This window comes from Psammomys obesus, unplaced genomic scaffold, assembly GCF_907164565.1.
Source record: "Psammomys obesus unplaced genomic scaffold, mPsaObe1.curated_primary_1811, whole genome shotgun sequence".
NCBI classification, from domain to species: Eukaryota; Metazoa; Chordata; class Mammalia; order Rodentia; family Muridae; genus Psammomys; species Psammomys obesus.
In genome coordinates, this window is record NW_026596040.1 from 23,486,608 (window position 1) to 23,508,632 (window position 22,025).

Here is a 22,025-nt window from a genome sequence, read left to right on the forward strand (position 1 = left end):
GAGTTTGTGGTAAACCAAAGTAGTTAAAGAGCAGTGACCTCTTGTGGCTGATGGATGCATTGTTTAGATGAGTTTCTAGGAAGGGACGAACTAGGGACAGGTTGAGTCTTACTGAGGATTGCAGGTTATTATTCTGCCTCTATTTTCTGCTTCTTCCTGAGCAGTTATAACCCAAACGGTGAGCTAATTAAAACAATGCACTGAAAAGATGAACTATAACTATATTTAAGATTTTTTAAAAAATCATGTATTTCAAGAATTTCAAAAGTCCTGAAGTAAAGACTTTGGACACAGGCATTGATCATTCAAGAGTTCAGTGTTAGGGAACTCACAGGCACTCTTGCTCTTCTGTCATTAGCAAGTAAATAAAGGATTAGAAACCAGATTTTTGTCCTACCCAGCAAAAACCAGGTCCTGACCACAACTGACTGAGTCATTTTTTTCTTGGTCTCAAGTTCATCCCTGGAAACAGAAGCTATACAAATCCCAAAAGACGTGACACTTTCTACAGATGTTCACATACACGCGCACGCACACACACCCACACACTTCTTTTGTCTTCAGCCTTTAGCTTCTGGAGCCTGTTAAGGTCACTTATTTGCCAAATGGCAAAGCCAGCACTGGGGTGCTGGTGATGCATTAAGAGTGACCGGCACCATCACTGCCTCCGGGAGCAAGCTTCTGGCCATCAGAGGAAGGCAGCTCCTCTGAAGTAGTTTTGTGATTTATTTTCCCATCATTCTGTACAGGTCTGAGTGTGCTGAGCATCTTACAGCCACTTTTAAAATGGATCAGAAAGTGGATACTAGCATTGTTAGATATAACTACACACTGCTCTTCTTGAGATTTAAAAAAAAAAAATTATTACAATATATTCAGCTTGTATCTGAGCTGTAGCCCTCTCCCTTATCCCCTCCCAACCCCTCCCTCCCTCTTCTTCTCCCATGCCCCTCCCCTACTCCAGGGATACAGGTGGTCCTCCTCCCCTTCCATCTGACCCTAGCCTATCAGGACTGTCTGCACAGTCTTCCCCTGTGTCCTGGTAAGGCTGCCCCATCCCAGGGGGTGGGGGAGGGATCAAAGAGCAGGCCACTCAGTTCATGTCAGAGAGAGCCCCTGTTCCCCTTACTAGGGTACCCGCTTGGGAGACTGAGCTGCCATAGGCTACAACTGTGCACGGTTCTAGGTTATCTACATGAATGGACATACTGCTTTTCTGTGTAGTATTTCCTACTGTAAAATATGTTTCAAGTCAATGGCAAGAATAAAGTTTTTACTAAATGTTTATTTTTTTATGTTCAAGTTAAAGCATATACACAATTGAATGCGGAAATAAATAACTAGAAATCCTCTGGAAACTTTCTTTGCCCTTCAAATTCATTTTTTAAGTTTGTGAATCTTTTCATTTAGACGAATATGCCAAATATAAACACTAAGAAAAAAAGAACTACATCTTCGTACAGAAACATAGTCTTCTCTGACTAAGGGTTTAGTTGGCATTATGGTGACAAAAACACACAAGATACAATACTTTAGCAGGTGCACTGAGACAGCTCTGCCGGAGAAGAAAAAGGCACAGACCGAAGGGACAATGGTGAGTAGCAGAGTGAATGGGCTCAGTCATCTGACACTGAGAACTAAGTTAGGAAAAGTGAACAAAATCAATGCTCAAATTATTTGCCTTCATTCAAATGACTTCTTTAAATTAAGATGTATAAACATAGGATATAAAGACGTTACTTTTCGAAGTATCTTTGTATATTTATCTATATATAAATCTCTGTATACAATTTCCATGTTCTGTATATATTTCCTATATAACAAACTGAGCCAGGGCCTCCCAATTCCAAGCCCAAGGTTCCCATGTAGATTCCTGGCCACTTTGGGCCAGAAGAGCCGGGAAAGGTCTATTTAAATGTAGTCATCTTCCACTGGCTCTCCATTTACATCACAGTAGTGGATGAAAATTGCCACTACTCGCTGAAATACACCCCTCTTCATCTGGCGCATCTCTGAGATCTCCTCTCCTATTGTTTCCATACAAATGTCTGCAGACAACTGTCCTTTCCTCCGAGGAGCATAGATGGTACCTGGTAAGTGAGAAAAAGAACAGAGATACTTGTAATTAGAACCACTTGGGACATGAAATACTAGTAAATACTAGTATGTCCTGTAGCTGATGCAAGAATAGCTCATCAAATTTGTCTTCACGATAGGTTTTATATCAGATTTGATGCCAAAGACAGCACACATGATCAAAATCTCCAGGTAAAAATAATGCATCAAGGAGTAAATTATGCATAAATACCAGTAGTTAAAAAATTCACCTTCTTGTATTTATTTCAAAGCTTTACCTATAAGTGAATAGACAAATATGCTAAAACTTAGAAAAATTGTATTAAAAGCTTCCCCACAACTTCTCTACTTATATCACAATAAGCTGCCATGACACACAACAGTACCTCCCAAGAAAAAGCAGGCAACTCATTAGCACAACTGAACAATTCTGAAATAGCATGTTTGTAAGTCAGGCATGGGGAACCATACCAAATGCAATCCCAGCAACCTTGATTAGGTATTCAAGGCCAGAGTCGATACACAGACAATTCGAGACAGGCTTGGGCTACACGAGACTCTGTCTCAAAAAAACAAGTTTTATATGGTTTTATAACTGGCAGGTATGATTTTCATAGTGTCCTAAATTAAATCTCTAGCATATATACATATGTACCAGAAAAAAAAAAAAAAAAAAGGAAAATCTGCAGGAATTCTCATCATGAAGACATATTAGATCCACCGTGCATCTGTGGTACCAACTCAGAGCTGGGACTTTTTCAGGACATATTAAAATATTAATGAAAACCAAATGAAAACTCTGCATTGTCTCTAATTTGCAAACAAAATATGAACTATTTAACAGAGTAAGGTCGACTCAATCTAGAGAATAAAAGCCAAATCAGGTCATAATTACTCTCTTCATCATCTTCAAAATCATATCTGGCGAAGCTGTTGGGTTCTGCTGCCCGCAGTGACCTCAGCCAAGGGAAGTCAGAAATCATGGAATATGGTGCTCCATCCACCATACCTGAAATAAGCAGACAGCTGTGAGTGCCCTGTTAGTATGGGAATGCTGACAGCAGCAAACTAGACTTAAGAGCTATAGCTAGTACAGAGACGGAGCCAGCGGCCTTCAAAGTTATTTCTAGCCATCATAATTCTTAATTTTTATCTACCTTTTACATGTCAACAGATTCTGCTTATGCTAGGGATGGTGAAGATAAACACACAGACCACCTATGTATCTAGCTTCTGCCTCTTGCAGGGGTGCAAACCTCTCATTGGCCTCACGACTTCTGAGACACTCTACCTCCCCTCGGCCTGCCCCTCCCACCCAGGGCACAAGCTTACAATTTAGTCCTCTAATCTAGGTAAGTTCTTACCCTCTAAAGTGTAGATTTCTCTCCCCCAGGGGTACTTAGGGTACTTCTTTAAATCTTCTTCAGTTCGAGTGGCTTCCAGGAAGAATTCATATTTAATGAGCTCTCTTAAGGCAACAGGAAGAAAATCAAGTATTTATGACTGAGAGAAGAATGCTGGTAGACAGTCACTGCCTGACTACTCAGCCCACCAACTGTCTCAGGGGGAACGATGACTCTCTGGCAGCCTCCGGTCGCTCCAACTTGAGAACAAGTCTAACCAGGTCTACGCTACATTCTTTATTATCTTTCAAATCACATTAAGGAAAGAAAAAGGGAAGTCACTGAGCAAATAAGTTGTACATTAAGGGTAACTAGTACAATGTTTGTATGATTAAAAAACAACAATTTTCTGAAAAGTGAAGCACGAGACTGTCACTATCTTCGTTTCTATCCTCCAGGACTGGAGAAACAACATAAAACATGCCTGCAGTTCCTAATAATTTTTTCTCTAAGTTCGAATAAAATCTACATAAATGTACATATGCTTTTAAGTTTGAAATTTTGTTTCATCAGTTTTTTTTTTTTATAAGCCCAATTAGAATCATTTAAAATAAAAAATTTGGATTTGCTCCTAGGAGCATCCAATAGAAGAAATGATGGGGAAAGACTTCACAGAAGGGGCACAGTCACTTACTGATTGATGTTGGCTATGGTGTCCATCCAGTTGCGAATGCGCACCTTGTTCCGCACGTTGGGGGGATTGCTGAACTCGTGGATAATACAAATGTGATAGGGGTAGGGACCACTAAATAGCTTCTGCTCCAGAGTTAGTGTATCTACCTAGGGAAGACAACAGAAAAAGGTCTTTGGACTAAGATTAAGTCTGAGACGTGTCTATTAGATAGTTTTGAAACTCCTGGTTGATTTGAAAATCAAATTAATTATAGCTCTGTCCCCAGAGTACAGCTTGCCATGTTTGGATTAAGCTTTAGCAAATTCTCTGCACAGCAGGCTCAGCAATTTCTCCCCCACTGCTCTGTAAGTAGCTGTTAAGTCAAAGAGAGCTGATTCAGGTAGCTTGTCTCTGTCAACTCCATATCCTCTGAGGATGTTCTTAACAGGTTTCATTGCAGGCTGAATTACAGAACTCATGGTGAGCACAAGTTGGTTTCATTGGAACAATTGCTAACTTTTAAGGACAACATGTTTCGGGCCTCTTTGTGGATTTTGTGTTGGCAGGACAGCTTTGCAGTATCACCCTGCTTTCAGTGGAGCATGTGTTTAATTCCTGTATAAAAAGAAAACCTTCCTGAAGGAAGAATAATGTTGTTTAGTTGTAAGCATGATAGCCAGTTTTAAGATTAAGACATTTAAGAATTTGATGAACTTATTTGGGGGCCTCACTCTCAGAATCCAGAAGTTGTTTAATGTTTACTTTTGACAAGAAACATCATCCTACATACACACTTAACTTTTAAAAATAATTAGTTATCATACTATTGCTTACAGTATGCCAGCAACTGTCCTAGTATATCATCTGTTCCAGCACTGTAAGTATAGGATTCTAATTTTACATCTAAGAAATCATGAGACAAAAATTAAAGAACTTGTTCTAAGTCACAGCACAATCTGAACAGGGGTCTGTGGTCTGAGCATATGCTTGTCAACAGGCAACTTCCACTCTGCTGCATGAGTCCTGTGTAATCGCCAAGAGTCCCTAAAGGTCTAGTAGAAAAGCATTAACAAACAATATTGGCAAGACAATTTGGCTCGGCTATAGAAATTCCAGATTTTAAAGAATCATTATTGATGGTTGAACAAAAGGGATTAAGTCAACAAATATCGGCACACTGTGTATTCTTTCATAAAAAGCAGCACTTGTTACCTGCTGCATGGGGCGCAGGTAGATGATGCGGTTCCTCTCTGGCGGCATCTTCAGTATTTGGTCTAGTACCTGATCCATATTTAGTTTCTTGCATTGTGCATAGTCAAATCGGTTTACAATCGGTGCATTTTCTACCTTTAAATGTTTCAGTACCCTGCACCTGGTAGCTATAAAATAAAATAATAAGCTCTATAAATAATGTATACAAGAGTACACAGCACATTCTAGAAGCATCTCTGAAAAACAGGCACAGGCACTGTGCTTGTAAACACAGGTACCGTGCTGGTCATCCACAGCAGTTGAGTGAGCTCTGACAACATGAATCAGCTCAGAAGGAGCCAGCTGTCCTCATGCTAAAGGAATATCATGGCCCCTCTTCTTTCGAATGTTGCCTGCTAAAGACAAGAACTTCCCAGCTGAAACTGCCCAGGAAACATTTAATAATCAAGTTTATCGAATGTGACATGACTATGTATGTTAAAGGTCATACCTGGAAAAATTTACAAATATTACCTGGTATTAATGATAGGAATTGAACAGTTAATTTTAACTCCTGTCACAAATATAGAAACAATCTTGAGAAAAGGCCCAGAAATATGTGGATTCTAAAGTCTGTGGCTAGACATTTCAGCACTGTCAAAGATCTACTGAAAAGGTTATCAAAAACATGATGGTTGTTCTTGTTCAACACAGCAAACAGGAGGTCAGAGAGAGGAGTTCCTGCTTCTCAGCACACGATCTTTACTACTCTAGATTACCAACTACATCTCTAGCACTCCTCTTTCCTTATTTTAAACTGCCTTGTTCAGTTTCAGAGAGAATCAAGTGGATGCAATTAACACGTCACAAAAACTTTTCATAAAGGCATCTTCTATAAGAGCCTCAGCCCAAACATCATCATGTCCAGGAGAATGCGACCCTGGAGCTAACTTCCATGTCTAAACATTGCCAGCTTCCTGCCTTCAGGAGCACTGTTTCCTCTGTCACGTGGAGAAAGGAGGAATTAGACAGAAATAAAGAAGAGAGAAAACCAGGTGGTTATATGGATCTGATGGCTCTGTGCTGTGAAACCAGACATAGTTAAGGTTAGATCTAACTCATTTCGGCATTCCGTCTGCCATAACCTTAGTTGTTATCTGTAGATTGAACTACTTATCTAAGATCTTGTATCTCAGGACAAACTGAATTGATCAACTTGGTTTAAAGGGCAGAAGGTGGACCTGAGGCCACATGATCTAACAGCAGGCTAAGAACTAGGAACATAGGGAGAATCATCTGGTGAAGCACAGCAGAGCAGTTAAGCCAGTCTCTATTTAAGAAGTGCTTCCTTGACAATACAGCCAGTCCTGAAGAGACCTGATAGGCTAGGGTCAGATGGAAGGGGAGGAGGACCTCCTGTAACAGTGGACTATGGGAGAGGCATGGGAGAAGAGGGAAGGAAGGAAGGATTGGAAGGGGACAAGGGAGGGGGCTATAGCCAGGAATACAAAGTGAATAAATTGTAATTAAAAACAAAAACAAAAACATGCTTCCTTGCTAAGAGAATGAGATCGCTAAGGGAGCATCTAGAAGTCCCTTTAGCTGCCCAGGGGCAGAGGGTGGAGTCCTAAGCAACAGTTAACATGGAAGGACAACCCTGATGCATGCCTTTGCCTTCAGAGCTTTCTGTATCAAGAAGAAACTCTAAAAGGAGGTAGTGACTTGATCAGATATTCTGTGGCAAAAACCTTATCGGGTGAAATAAAACAGACAAAAAATTTCAAAATTTTTCAGTATGAAGCGTCTGACATCTTCAGGAGAGAGGGTCTTATCTGTCCTTTTTCTATTCTCCTAGTTTTATGACCTGTTTGGAAGATGAATTTTAATGGAATTTCTTTGCTTATCACCAGTACTACAGGAAACGAAAAATTTAACAATATTCCTGCAATACTAATATTACAGAAAAGGGTATCAGCTGGATGTTTCCTTGAAGATGGTCTTGCTCTCTGGCCCAGGCAGGCACTGGCTTCACAGCAATCCTGCTTACAGCCTCTTAAGTGCTAAGATTACAGGTGTGAATCACTTGTCTTCTAGCATTCATACCTTGTACTGTGTTGTGTACGTAATGTATAAATTTCTGAATGTACAACACACAATCATATTTTAATTCTTAACTTTTAATTTTTTGATTAGGTCTTAGTACATGGTACAAGTTGGCTTCAAATTTGAAATCCTCCAGCCCCAGTCTTCTGGGTAGCTGGGGTTGCTGCCTACATCAACTGTTTTGGCCTTAATTTTATAAAGGATTCATGATGTTCTTACATAATACAACCCCAAATACATACCATGGATGAACATCATCTTGGGGCAGTCTTTCAGCACTAAATCTGTGATTCCACAATTGGTCATTGTGACTCCAACAAGATTTTTGGATTTTAATACAAGAACCTATAATGGTAAGAGTTTAAAAAGTTACAAGTGAGTGTATCTTCCCAGTGCTTTCTTTTCCTTAGGGGTCAAAGTCTTCTCTGTGACAACCTCGAAGCTGTTAACCAAACATTCTCTTTAGAATATGGGAAGTCTAGAGAGATGGAAACTTTGGTTTCTTTGCCTGAACAGGGCTGGCCTGAGAAATGAGCCTTCCTCTCTACCTGTACATGGTCATCCTCAATCACAGGGTCGCTGGTGCTGGTAGACTTATCTGCGGTGCGCTTCCGTTTCATGGCATGACATGGCTTTGTTTTGGCAACTTCTATAAAAGGAAAAAAAAAATCCAAATTTTACCCTTCTTTGCTTCCTCCCACAGAGCATTCTCAGTCACACAATGAAAACTCCATGACGACTCCCAAGTCTCAACGTGGTTGTTGAAATAGGTAGGAGGTGTCTCTAAAAGGTTGCTCTGAGTCATGATCACCTCTCCTACCTTAAGCACCCCATTCAGCATGCAACTCCCAAACCTCATCTATGTTGGCGTTACCCTGTGACTCAACACATTTTAGATACCTTTGCTGAATTAAACTCATGACTGCCCCACTACAGAAACTGCTGCTTAGTGAATACGTTTCAGTTCCTGACACTGGGGGTAAATGCCTCAGCTACACCTGTTCTCACTGTAATCCTCAATTATCTCCTGTTACCTATGGCTGAAACCATTAATCACTCCAGCTCTTTCTGTTCAGAACATCTCTTGTGCCTTCAGGGTTTGAAAGATGACCCATCCTAGCCAATCATCTAACAAATTGATTTGCAACTTCAACTATTATGTATTGTTCTATAATTTCCAATATATCTGTCTCCATATTTAAACTCAAAATTTCTTAAAGGCAGCAACTTTTCTTCAGCGCTAGCCATATATGAATTAATATGAACACCGACTGAAAACCTTGGCATTCAACACTGCAGGTACACAGACAAAAGAAATACGTGCTAAATGCTTCCTGTGTGTCCTGCACTGCTTAAGGCTTTTACCTGCATTAGCTCATTTCTTACAACAGTACTCAAATTAATTGATTTTTAAAATTTTCCTCACCAAGTATATGAGGAAACTGAGTCATGAGAAGGTAAAATAGCTTGCCGAGGTGGTAAGTGGGTAGCAGGAGCCACACCCACTCAATTTGGCTTGAGTCACTACGTTACCAGGCCTACAGTATTTGTCAGTAAGGCTTTACCTCAATTTACTAGTATTTTACTAAAATGTTATAATTTAATTATAAGAACAAGTGAATTCCTATCTAAGCTTAAACCTACACAGTCTATTAAATCAATTAAGATATTGAAAGTCTTATCTTTACTTTTTTGTTTGTTCTGGTTTTGCGAGACAGGGTTTGTCTGTGTAGTCTTGGCTGCCCTAGACTCAGAGAGATCTGCCTTCTTCTGCCTCCCAGAATGCCAGGATTGCAGGTGTGCGCTCCCCGGTGCTCAGCCTTGTCCTCATTTTTGACACACAACAACATGAGAGCAGTGGGCACACCTTGGTTCAGAGAGCCAAGGAAAGAGCATGATAACTATGAGAACTACTTCAATGTGGTTTTTTTTCACTACATTAGGTGCTTTGATAATGTGTTTCATAAATAAAATGAGGATTTAAAAAAAACCTTACAACCATTAATTTCAAAAACCGGAAATCACACAAAAGTAACTCTATTAACTTCTAATATACCTTTTCCACGCCACAAGGCCCTAAGTTAAATAACAAAAACAAACAAACAAAAAAAAAACTGAACAATTTAAATGTTCTTCTGAACTGATTAAAAATTTCCCTAACAACCAAATTCATTCATGTATTAGGTATATTTCTGTCTTTAATGTTGTTGAAAGAGAGTGGCTTTAATTGACATGTTAGCTTTAAAATAATCTGCAAATTACTCAAATAATTTTCCTTCCCAAGAGACCAAGATAATACTAAAATAATACTTTTAGAAAGTACTGATTTCTTTTCTTCCCAGACAAACTTATTAAAAGTAAATTGGACATTTGCATGATATTTTAACAATATTGGGAACTAATTTATGCAGGAAAACAGTAGAAAGTCTAAAGTAAGATTTTTCTTATTTTTAATCCAGGGAATTACTTAACCTATGGAAAAAAAAAGAAGAAGTCAGGCCATGAGACAGATAAGAACAAAACTATAAAAGGGATAAGAAAAACCCAAGGCAAAAACATGAGAACCTTAAAGCACAACAGTTAATATAAATGGTTTATGTTAAAAAAAAATCTTCTAAAATCAACTATAAAATTTCACTGAGACAGATACCAAATAACTGGACATATACAACACTTTTAAATGGGACTGAATGCTGGAAAGATAGTGCTTTCAGTCAGCTTAAAGTTTTCCAAATTCTTGACATAACTGAAGAAGAAATAAGCAGAGGCATTTAATAAAATGAGAAGACGGTTTCTCTAGAACATATGAGGGCAGGCCTTTCACAGAGTAAGGAAAGCTTGTACATCAGACGTCATGGAGATGAAACCCAGGCAACTAAAGGTCTCATAGCGCAGGGCTGAAGTTCAGATTCAGGACGATAAAGAAGTTGAATGCCTGCCGGTGGGAGGAGCAGATCTGACTATTCCTAGTGTTGTTCAGGTAGCTGTACACTTCAAAATGATACCATTTCATATCACATGTACTTTCCCATATATTTTTTAAAAAGAATCACAAAACATCTAAAATTCAAACTGGAAAAAGTAATTTTGCTATATAACAAAACCCCAGTTTACAAATCATAATGTATCTTCAAATACAACGTATGTTTTATAGAACCGATGTCACTATAGATATCTGCAAATAGTTAAGTCTTGTACTACTTTTGTGGGCTTAATGCCTCATGAATTCAGCTTATTTAGTACATGAAAAAATAGGCCCTCCCTCTGTTGTGGGAATAGTTTTAAGATTTTAAAATTGAGATGCTTAAAACAAAATTAAAATCCATTACTATCTCCTGATATTCATTAGTAATTTAATAAAGGCAAGAGGGATCACCTTATAACAGAAACGTAACTGAGATTAAGAAATGTGTTCCATTCATTTCAAACCAATGTCCCAGCACATACACTATAAACATATCAATGAAATGAACTGGTATGCGTGTGCACGTGTGCGTGCCTGTGTATGTGTGTGTGTGCATGGACCTTCAACCAAATAATCTGAGGAAAACTAATTACTTACCTGCTTATCTCCTGCCAAACCTAGCTGGAAGCAAAACAGATTTCAGAAAAACAAAAAACAATCACTAAACCCCACAGAAGCAGAACCAGGAATGCACAGGAGACCTCACCAGCCCAGCTTCCTCATGCTCCTATCTTTCCCTAAGCACTAGGTCTTCCCCAAGGCGTCCTACATGAGGGGTGGAGCAGCATTCTTCTATGGGGAATCCAGGGCAAATATACATGGTTTAACTTTTCTTAAAGGTGAAATGATTCTGAGTTTTCTGAATCAAATGTATTTTACACCCCCTTCCACCAAAACACTTTTTAAAAATTATTTAAAAGTTTCTGTGATAAACAGAACTCCCATTTACCATACATTAGCTTTTTATAAGAAAGCTCATGAAACAAGCTCGGGCCACTCTCCAGCCCTGTGCTGTAGTTGCTAGTCCTGGGAGCATTGCCATACCTGACTCAGATATCAGCGGTACATGGGACAGTCTGCTCCTGGCCCTGGTTAGGGGCCTCCGAGGGTAGTCTTCATTAGACTGCACGTCACAACTCTCAGGCTGGGAGCTCCCTCTCCTGTCCTCACCTGTAGCCCCACAGCCACTCCCATTAGTCCTCTCATCATGTGCTGGGCCTGAAGACCCCCCTTGAGGCAGAGTCCTAAAGGAAAAGGCGGATCTCGTACCATCCGGGCCATTCACAACACAGGCTCGGCTGGTTGAAGGACGTTCCTCATCAGAGCACCTGCTAGTTCTCCTTTGGGATTCCTGGGACCTGCGGCAGCAGCATCTGGGGCAGACAGCGCTTTCTGCATCTCCCTCATCCATGGCCTCAGAGTCCTCTGAGCCACTCGGGGAGCAGACACACTGCCTGGACACATGCACTTCTGCAGGGCTGGTCACCGTCCTTGCAAAGTCGGGGCTCTGAGGAGCAGTGCTGGGGGAGCTGGAGTTTCCCACTGCGCTGGCGGCCGTGCTCCTGCAGCTGGGATCCACATCCTTGTGTTTTTTCTTTTCAGGAATGTCCCTAGCTGCTTTCATGTCGGCCTTGATCTGCTCGCTGGTGACCTGGCAGCCTTTCTCACAGCTGCTCTCCTCCAGGGGAGACTGCTTCAACTGGCCCATCTGGTGGGAGCTGTATCTCTTTCGAAGTGGAGTCTTGCCTTTTCCACTTACTGCTTATAAAAAAAAAAGAATGGCCAGAGGAAAGACAAGATTTCAGTACAAATTCTGGATGAAAAGCAAGCATAAATATGAAAAGGAGACAATGTGCAGTTTTCCTAACTGGATTCTTGGCTGCTACAGAACTTTACAACCATCTCAGTGCTTCCCTGAATAGTTCCAACTTGCCTATTAGTGCCCACCATGATCTCATTCAAAACTAAGTGCACATCCAGCCCCATCTACCTGCACTCTGCCCCCAGTTCCAACGTTTCCCTCAATACAGCACAGCCTCACCACCCGAGGGCCTGGAGCTCTGTGCAATCCCTGGGAGTGACACACCCTAAAGCTGCCATAGTAACACCTGCAACAGTGTGATCCAAGCTTTCTACCTGACTTCACCTGGACTAAAGACTCTGAAGGACAGACAGACTGTGACTTAATGCATGCTGTGATCCTTCTCAGCACCTACAAAGCCCCTACGGCACACCAAGGCTTCATGAATACAAAATGGAGCAAGCAAACAAGGTAGGTTTCTGGCCAGCATATACTTTAGCTGCCTGATATAGAAACCAAATTTTCTAGGAAAAATTATGAGTTAGTCAAGATGGTCACATTTCACCCTAAATTTTAGTTTCCATGAAGCTTCTTTTCAACTATATTCTTTTCAAATATATTATTTGAATTTAAAAAGGAGTGAACTAAAAATTGAATAATCAGTCAGTGGTTAGTAAATTATTCCAAGTCCAAAAAAAAACCTGAGTTTTTCAAAATGAAGATTATATATAATTCAGGTACAGTGTTAACTGTACTGAACGTTCAAACACATTAAGGAGTAAAGAGGAAAATGAGCAGGTGTTCAGAAAAAGTAAAGACAATTTAAAAGAGGTATCCTTCGGTAACAGTGGTGAGTATATGATTCTGAGAACTGAGGGGAAAAGCAAAGTAAGGAAGAGCTGGGAACCTAAGAGAAGAACTAGTTTCTTAGTAAGGCAAATACACTAAGCGGCTGTCTGGGATTAAAGGAAAGCCAGGAAATTATTAAAACAAAACAAAACAAAACAAAAACAGACTTTGAGGAACTGGAGACATAGTTCGGTGGCAGAGTGCTTCCTAACACGCTAAAGGCCTAGCACCACCTAAAACCCACATACACAAAGGAAAACCATACATTTCTGCATTTTAGGACTCCCTCGAGTACTGCAGCAGCCATCATAGTCAGACTACAAGTGGACAGAGCGTCAGTGGAGAGGGACTTTCCTATCTCTCCCCTTAATACTAACCTACAATCCTCCCAAAAACCAAGGTCTGTTGCTGACCACTGACAACCTGACACCACAGCTACCGAAAGCCCCACTGAAAGATGCCTTGAGCTGACGGCCCCTCCCACATCTCACTTCCTACTCATCCACAGCACTACTGCCCACTCTCCTGCTTGTTTCTTGCTTCCTAGCACACGTCATAATGTGTCACCTGCACTGTAAGCTACAGTAGAGACACATTAGGAGGCCCAGTGAGGCAGTTTTGATGCCTCCCACTAACAAGCCAGAGTTGGGCATCCTCTCACCCGCCATTTCCCTGGACTGCACCGACTCTCCGTTTTTTTCTTCCCGTTCTGAATAACGCCGGGCACCATTCTTAGGAATCCAGACTTCTTGGAGTTCTAGGCTGTCTTCTTCATCATCGCTCTCTGAATCATGAACAGTAACTGGGGTAGGTTTTACCACACGTTGTAGACCACTAGGTCCTAGAACAAAAAGCACAAGACTAAGAATACTTTTTGCTCAAGAAAAACTCACACAGAAAGTACTACTTCAGAGATCTGTTGCCATAGAGATGCTTCCCACAGGGCAGTCTCTGTCACTTACTTTAGTGAACGCATTTTAACAAGCTAAAGCCACTATGACAACATTAAGTTTGACTGGAAAGACAACTGATACGCATTTCTAGAGGCAGATTAAAACATGTCTGCCAGGTGTGGTGGTGCACACCTTTACCCCAGCACTTGGGGCGGGGGGCAGAGGCAGGCGGATCTCTGTGAGTTTGAGGACAGCCTGGTCACAAAGTGAGTCCAAGACAGCCAAGGCTACACAGAGAAACTATGTCTCAAAAAACGAAAACAGAACAACAACAACAAAAAATCTGTCTCAATTTCACTATTTCAGAAAGCGTAATACATCATCCTAATATAATCAAAGTAACAGTTGCAATATTTTTAAAGACTAAGAGACAGAATTTCTTATTTTTGCAAATATTTAAGCCACAGCAAAGAAGATAAACCTCAGAATGCTTACTTAGGCAGTGGTGAGTGCAGGCCTCTCTTGAGGAACGTGCTACACTTTGGTGGTGAATAGGGACTAGTGTACAGCATGCACTATCTGCTTGGTAGCACTTGAGACCCTCAACTCTTCCCACCCAATCCTAACAACTGACTAACACTAGCACAGCTGATAAAGCACTAGCTGCAGGACTCCTGCCTGCCTTTCTGTGTCACACTGTACACAGCCTGGCAAGGCTGACACTCAGTAAGTCTGCTGGTAAGCGACTCATCCGTGAGACACTTACCAAGGTATCATGCTAGTGCCAGGAAGGACAGTGCCGCATTCTAATCTCAACTGTACCCTGTCATTCTCAAGCAGTGCTGAGCACATCACTTGGCTCTGAAAAACGGTTTCCAGTCATAAAGCAAAGAGCTGCTCAAGGTCATTTAAATGCCTATGGCATTAGCCTGCCATTGGTGTCAGAGACTACACTTTAGTCTAAACATTAACCCTGATGAGCCTCTGCCTTGCTCCTCCTCCCCTATGAAATGAGGACAGAGTAAAAATACCTTTTTTACAAAATTTAAATTAAAAAAAAAAGTTCTTGAGGCTTTCATAAATGAGTTCTGTACTCCATCATTCACACCCCTCTCTGCCAACCTCTCACATTTATGATTTCTTAACTTATACACACACACAACACACAACACACACACACACACACACACACACACACAGCCTGCTGTGTCCACTGAACATTGCTCATACAGACAGAAGAGTATTTAATCAGGTTATTTTTCATCAACAGTCTGAGTATTTTCTTTTACCACATCCACATATGAGACATACAAAAAAAAAAAAAAAAAAAAAAAAAAGGTTGTTAGCCAAAGTTACAAAGGGGGAAAAATACCAAAAAAGAAAACAAAAACAAAAACAAAAAAAAAAACTAAACCAAAAACACTCCTAAAATATAGATGCATAAGGAGCTGGGACCGGTGGCCCACACAACACTCAAGGAGGCAGAGGCAAGCAGATCTCTGTAAGTTCATGGCCAGTCTGGTCTACAAAGTGAGTCCAAGACATCTAGGGCTGTTACACAGAGAAACCGTGTCTTGAAACACCAAAAAGTAAATAAACAAACCAAAAAAAAAAAAAAAAAAAAAAAAAACAACAACAACAAAAGAAAGCACTCCCCTGCAAAAGCAATGGTTCCTAACAATTCCCAATAGTGAATAGCAGATAACACATCAGTACTTGTTCTTAGTACTTCCCATCTTCCATTAGACTCAGGCTCTAGTTTCCAGAATGATGGCTGTAGAGTGATGATTACCTGCTTGTTCCTCGTCAGCATCCACAGGAAGAATTCCCTGATTATGAGCTGGCATATCACTTCCACTCTCGGCTACCACCTCTCCATCTTCCTGCACCATGTCTTCCATATCATTCAACGCTTAAATAAAAATAAGATGAAAACTATAGAAAACCTAAAACCCACAATGCATGTGAAACTGTGGCAGTACTGAGGATACAACTTCTAGTCATTACGAGGCCTGATTTTAGAAAAGCAGCTTGTAACTGCTTCAGGAAGACATGTCCAGCTAATCCACAGAAAAGAAAACCACAGATGGGAAAGGATTATTGCATCAACCAATGTAAGATAAAAGCAGGGAAAAAGGTCACAGTTGAAATGACCTTATTTATCCCTGAGGTATTACCAAGGATGGCAGGATGAGGTCTCCCCTACAGCATTTGCTGGAAGACGATGATCATCTCATGAACAATGAGCCTTGTGGTACCTGTTGTCTTAACCAGGCCATATTAGGGGTTCAAACTCAAGTTCTATCTTTCTCATGCACTTTCTAGAGGTTAGGTTGTCATTTATTGACTAATGTATGCCAAGGACCATTAATAAACTCTACACAGTTTCTAATATTTAATGGCATTTAAATGCTTGATGTTTTTCAGTGTTTACTATACCTAGTTCCTATTAACAAAAGAGAACATGTGTTTTTATTCTCACATTATTCCAAAGAATAAGTCTCATGAAACCTTAAGACCAATAAGCTTCAATTTACAACTACTACTAATGGCTGACTTCATCAATTGTTTACAAAATTAAGTGCAAAATCTCTTAAGGCAGTATTTATGACCCTTACTCTAGCAATATCCTACGTCCCCAAAATCTTCGACTGATCTCTGCTTGAGTCAGAACAATAGCAGCACTGAATACAATGATGAGACTCTGCAACAAAAGGTATTCTTTCCTCTGTACTGAGCTGTGGGCACATAATCTTCCATTGTAATCTATCACAATTGGGTTCACAGGATTTGCAGTTTTGCATTACAGTTGTAAGAACTTCCCAGAGATGATTTGTCTTTCAAGCCTTTTTTTTTTTTTTTTTTATGGTGTCTGTGACCTGCATATGGTATGACTGTTGGAACATGACTGTCCTGGATATATCAAATGGACAATACTCAGTTCAGACTTCTTTCCCTCATCTTTAAACCCGCTGGCTCTATACTCTGTTGTATCTATTGGGGTTCACGTCAAGAGAATGATTTGACTCTAAGCTTGCAATGTCTAGAAGTCCATATGTGAAAAGAACAAACCTTAGAGCCATACATGGCCTCATTTACTTTAAAAGAGTGGAAAGTTCAAGGCTAGAAAAAGATTTAGGGTTCAATATATATTTGGCACTAATGATACTACTCTGAATGACAATGAATAGAAGATAAGAGGGGAGGAGAAGAAACTGAGGAGGAATGCTAAATGAGGTTGAAGCTAAAATCAGGTGAATGGCTACAGAGTCACCCAGAGAAGAAAATATCTCAGGAAGGTAGAAGCACACAGAATGATCAATTGACCACCTGGCTTGGGAGTCAGTTTAATGACTTGCTGAAAAAAAAAAAAAAAGAAAAGAAAAGAAAAGAAAAAAGTATAGAGGTGATTCTCTGGTTAGGACATCTGTGTTCACTGGATGCCTTCAATTAAAAGTCATTCCACAGGATCAGAACACTCTATTCATTATTAGTTATAATGTCTAAGAGAATACACAAAAGAAAGACAAAGATGGCTAGTGGAATAATCTTTCTAGTTTTGAAGGATCAACTGAGAAACTAGAAAGGCTCCTAGAAATCATTTCAGCTTCTTACTCATTAGCAGAAGGCTATGTAGAGAGAATCTTCTGGTACATAGGTTGGCACACGGCAGCTGCTCAGTAACTATTAAAGAATTGGGTAGGTAATTACAGAGTTGAAATATCAAAGGTTGCAATTAGCGTGTGTATTTTATCTGCTGCACAGCTGTGAGGACTCACAGAATAAAGGTATGTGAAACATGCCCATGCATGCACTTGGTACTCAATTCTTTTTTACCTAAGTAGTTCAAGAGGCTGCTTTGCCACAACCCTCAGCATTGAAACTCATTTAAATTAGGCCTCTAATGCGATCAATATACCCTAATTCCCAGTATTCATCCATCTTTCCCACTCTCTGAATTCTCTCATAGATTGCTGTGTGTGGACAAAGGGTGACAAGCTCAAAAAGTAAAAAGAGAAGGAGGTGGTGGTGGAGGAGGAGGAGAAGAAAGAAGAAGGATGGAGGAGGGAGGAGGAGGGAGGAGCAGGAGGAGGAAGAGGAAGAGAAGAAGAAGAAGAAGAAAAGAAAAGAAAAGCAAAAAGATAGGATCAGAGAAACCAAAGCAAAATTCATTTGTATCTGGAGTTCATGAAAGACCTGAGTTACCATCAGCTGCAAACTGCTGCTCTCCGGGCTGTAGGTCTGGACGAAAGTCATTGTCCTCATCTGAATCATCTGGGTGATGGTGATTATTGTCATGGAGGTTGGCGTTATTATTCTGGGCATTATCATTGTCATTGTTGGAATTCTGGTTGCTAACAAGTGCCGAGGAAACCCCAATTCCAGTTCCTGCACTTAGACCAACTCGAGCACAGCCCTGGGCCAAAACAAAAACCATGTGCTTATTAATTTGTGTTACTACCGAATACCTCATTAGTAACCTTCATTTCATCTTTACATAGGACTAGTATTTAAAAATACAACTTAAGAAATGAAATGCTTTGAAATGTATAAAGATCTCATTTCAGACTCACATTTCAAGCAAGATAAAGCATGACTAGCCTGATTTACAGGTATCAGGTGCATACTGGGAGATAAGTGTGGCAGCACATGACCAGAAGGTGGTTTAACTGGGAACTGAAAACAGGTTCTGTGACCTCAAGTCCTATGCTTTTCCTATTATAACAAACTGTTTCAACACTAAGAATAAAACCACATAGCACAGATTAGCATGAATAGAGTTCTGCTGGCGAGACAGTTGTAAAATAACATTTTGTACAACTGGGCAACCTTGGATTGTTCAAGATATAACTTATTAGGACATGGCAGCAAAGTAAAACATTTCAAGTAAATCCCTACTCCATGGACTTGAGTTCCTGCCCTAAGCCGTAACACCTTAGAGAAACCTCTGTCCTGACTCAGACTCACAGCTTCACCTCTATCTCACCTGTAACTTACAAAACAGAGGCAGCATCCTTGCCTTCCCTTCTCTGAAGAACCCTTAACACTCATTGATAATTAACAAGAGGCCATCCATTGTTACAGATGTTATGCCTTCACTGAAGTTGAAACTTAAAAAAATACAGTAACAGCATAAAGCCACATTTATTATGGAGAAATAAACACCACACACTGTTTTGCTTTCTTCCCTGAATCAAAACAGGTCAAAACAAAACAACACAACAACAACAACAAAAAAAAAACTCAAGAAACAAAAATTTTCAATTGTGATTTACCTTGGGTGGCTCACGAAACATCTGGTCTAGCGAAATAAACTCCAGGCTGGGCAATAATTCAACAAACTGGCCAAAAGAATCCAGCTTCAAAGCATGGCAGCGCACCAGGTTGATATCAACCAGTCGCGTCCATCTGGAGTGGTCTGTTGAAAGTGACACGACAGAGAATGTGCTTAGCACTGTGCCCAAGTAACTGATGAACTTTTGTTACAGATCCCAAGACTTTCCAATCCTTTTCCTCTGAGTAACCTTTCCCTGCATGGTCTTTAAAGCTTGATGCCTCCCTAATATGATGGTTCCACAGCTAATTTTACTGTGAGAAACACATGGCCCAGGAACACTGATGTGATACTAAGGTGGCCCTGATTTAGCTGTGATCTCTTCCTCAGCCTACATGCCTTTCAGCAACAGGACACTGGGTAAAGCAAGCATGGCACATTCACTTAGTGGAACGGATGCACCTGCTTTGACAGAATGAGAAGAGCTCTATGCTTGCTGAGATGGAGCGCTCTCCCGAACATACTCAGTACGAAAAAGAAGGCACAAGACAGTGGACACATCGGAAGATCCATCTGTCTATACATCACTTTCAATGCTCTATCTGTATAGGATGTAATATGCACAAAGTAATTTGTCCAGAAGAATATATAAGAAACTGTTGATGATGGTTACCTTGAGAAGAGGAGACTTTTCATTTTGTACCTTTCTGCACTGTCTGAAATTTATCAAGTGCATGTGTTACTTTAATTTAAGTGTTAACAGGAGTTCTGAGTGATGGGATTATAAGCCATTTTTTGTTTTCTTCTTTTTACTCTTCTGTATTTAAGAAAAACAAACCAAAAACCCAATAAATGTTATTTTTTTAAGTGATCTATACCTGCTATCCACTAAAATTCCTAATTTCCAGTAACATGTTGGGTCATGTGGGCCACTGATTGGTGAGGTATAGCCATTCGGGCAAGCAGTCTCAGAGGAGGCTCAAGAGCACTGTACAGTCCTGACAGCAGCTCTGTAGGGAGGTGCAGATTTTTGGCAACTGCTGTGACAGCAGAGGTCAAGGGTTGTGGGTATTCACAACAGGCTTTGTTTGGCTAAAATAGGCATCACAAGAAACTCATCCTCTAATTGCTGATCTATTTAAGGCCTTGTGAACACAGTTAAATGTTTTTAAAATAAACAGCATTACTCTTTCAGGAGAAAATGAACTTGTGCCATAAAGAAAACGAACAAGTACAAAAGTCACTCCTATACATGATAGTGGTAGGCAGGAGAGGTTGAAATGAAACAGGACCTCTGTCAATAAAAGCTTTCACTTCAGGTTAGAGTTTAATATGTCACATAAGTAAGGTTCTTATCACATGATGTGAAGGTAATTCTCAAAGGAAACAATAATATCTTAGGTTGTGGGCAGTGACTCTTAATCTTACGTGAAGATCAGGGCACTTAAATCTAACAGGTACAGTGCAAAATTCTATGCTAAGAGCTTTAAAAATTGAAAGGCAATGAACGTATTTCCAGATGACTGAATGATGGTTCTCAGAACTTGTACGAACATGCCACATAAGATATATGTATATAAAATATCTACATTAGAAATATAATCATAAAGGACATGTTATTTCACTGTCAGAAAACCTAGTGGTATTTCTAAGTTTACAGTACCTGAAATCCAATTGTATGGGTTGTGTAGATGGGGACAGTTATAAATTGCCAGATATTTGATACAGGAAAAAACTTCATTGACTGCCTTCATCCCTATATCGGTGATGATACCAGGATTTTCTACCACATCAGCCAAACCATACTTCACCAAGTCTGCATTTGCCATTCTGCCTAGAAAGAAAGAAATGTCAAAGAAAGTCTCAGTATCATGGAGTGTTGTCAATTCCGTATCTTATCGCTCCATTTAATTAAACCGTTCTGTTCCATCTATGGTCATCATCCGGCTGGCTTCAATGAAGTTTCAAGTCAGTGTTCTGCATGTATGGTAGCATTCTCATACAAACAAGGATTTTTACAAGTCAAAGAATAGCTAATAGTTAATAAATGTATTTAACTGTTTAGAAAGAGAAAAAAGCATAACTGAGAGATGAAAATCCCAATCATACTATTTTACCAATAGACTCAGGAGCCAGGTACTGGGGTGAAAACCTGCTATCTCAGAAAGGCAGAGAAAGTAACCAGCTAACCTTCCTTTTCAGCTCAGATCTGGATGGAAAAGCCCAAAAGGCTCACTAGCTCAACTTACAGTCCAGGAGTAAAAGCCCAAAAACCCTAAGGCCAGAGGCTTGCTAGTTCAAAGCACCAAAAAGCCAGAAAGCTGAGGAGCTGAAGCCTAAGCTAAAGCCAGAGCTTGAGTTAAAGCTCCTTCTTCTCCAAGCTGTCTTAATACCCCTCAACACAGAGTCCTTCCTACTCTTTAATCCTTGTCAGCTGGTTTCTTGCACTGCCTCTTGACCTATGGTCAACTTTATTAGATTTAGAATGCAGACAGTTCTTGGATCTAACTTTATTAGATTCTATATACAAACAGCTCTTGGATTAAAGGTGTGTATTAGGGCTCAACCAAACGAAATAAACAGGCTTTACAGTTTACAATTTTGGGGTTCACAATGGGATCAAATATCCTGCAACAGAGAGATGTAATGGTTCATACAACTATCTCTTAAAAAGAAAAAAATATCATAAAAATGAAACCCTTTCATACACACACATACAGACACACAGAGAGATCAAGTTTTTGAACTCTGATATAACGCCATGCGAAATTAGGATCAGATCGTACTTTGGAGCCCATTACATAGGTGAAGACAGATGTCTACTGTTGGTATAATGTTCTTTTAAAATGTATATGC

At 40.1% G+C, this 22,025-nt stretch overlaps 1 protein-coding gene across 3 annotated transcripts in view; it reads right to left on the reverse strand.

Moving 5' to 3' along the window:
- Nucleotides 1-1,265: 1,265 nt before the first annotated feature.
- Fbxo38 (F-box protein 38) overlaps nt 1,266-22,025 on the reverse strand; it is a 47,872-nt gene continuing 27,112 nt past the window's right edge. For 2 of the 3 annotated variants that reach the window (XM_055622647.1, XM_055622646.1), the window contains exons 10-22: nt 20,833-21,003; nt 19,171-19,313; nt 18,101-18,311; nt 15,687-15,806; nt 13,663-13,842; nt 11,396-12,109; nt 7,935-8,035; nt 7,629-7,731; nt 5,305-5,471; nt 4,114-4,259; nt 3,441-3,544; nt 2,972-3,085; nt 1,266-2,090 (exon numbers count right to left, since the gene is read on the reverse strand). In XM_055622647.1, the coding sequence (XP_055478622.1) occupies nt 1,912-2,090; nt 2,972-3,085; nt 3,441-3,544; nt 4,114-4,259; nt 5,305-5,471; nt 7,629-7,731; nt 7,935-8,035; nt 11,396-12,109; nt 13,663-13,842; nt 15,687-15,806; nt 18,101-18,311; nt 19,171-19,313; nt 20,833-21,003 (2,453 nt within the window). In that variant the 3' untranslated portion in view covers nt 1,266-1,911. The remainder of the gene's footprint in view (nt 2,091-2,971; nt 3,086-3,440; nt 3,545-4,113; nt 4,260-5,304; nt 5,472-7,628; nt 7,732-7,934; nt 8,036-11,395; nt 12,110-13,662; nt 13,843-15,686; nt 15,807-18,100; nt 18,312-19,170; nt 19,314-20,832; nt 21,004-22,025) is intronic. The other variant, XM_055622648.1, reaches the window with a different exon arrangement.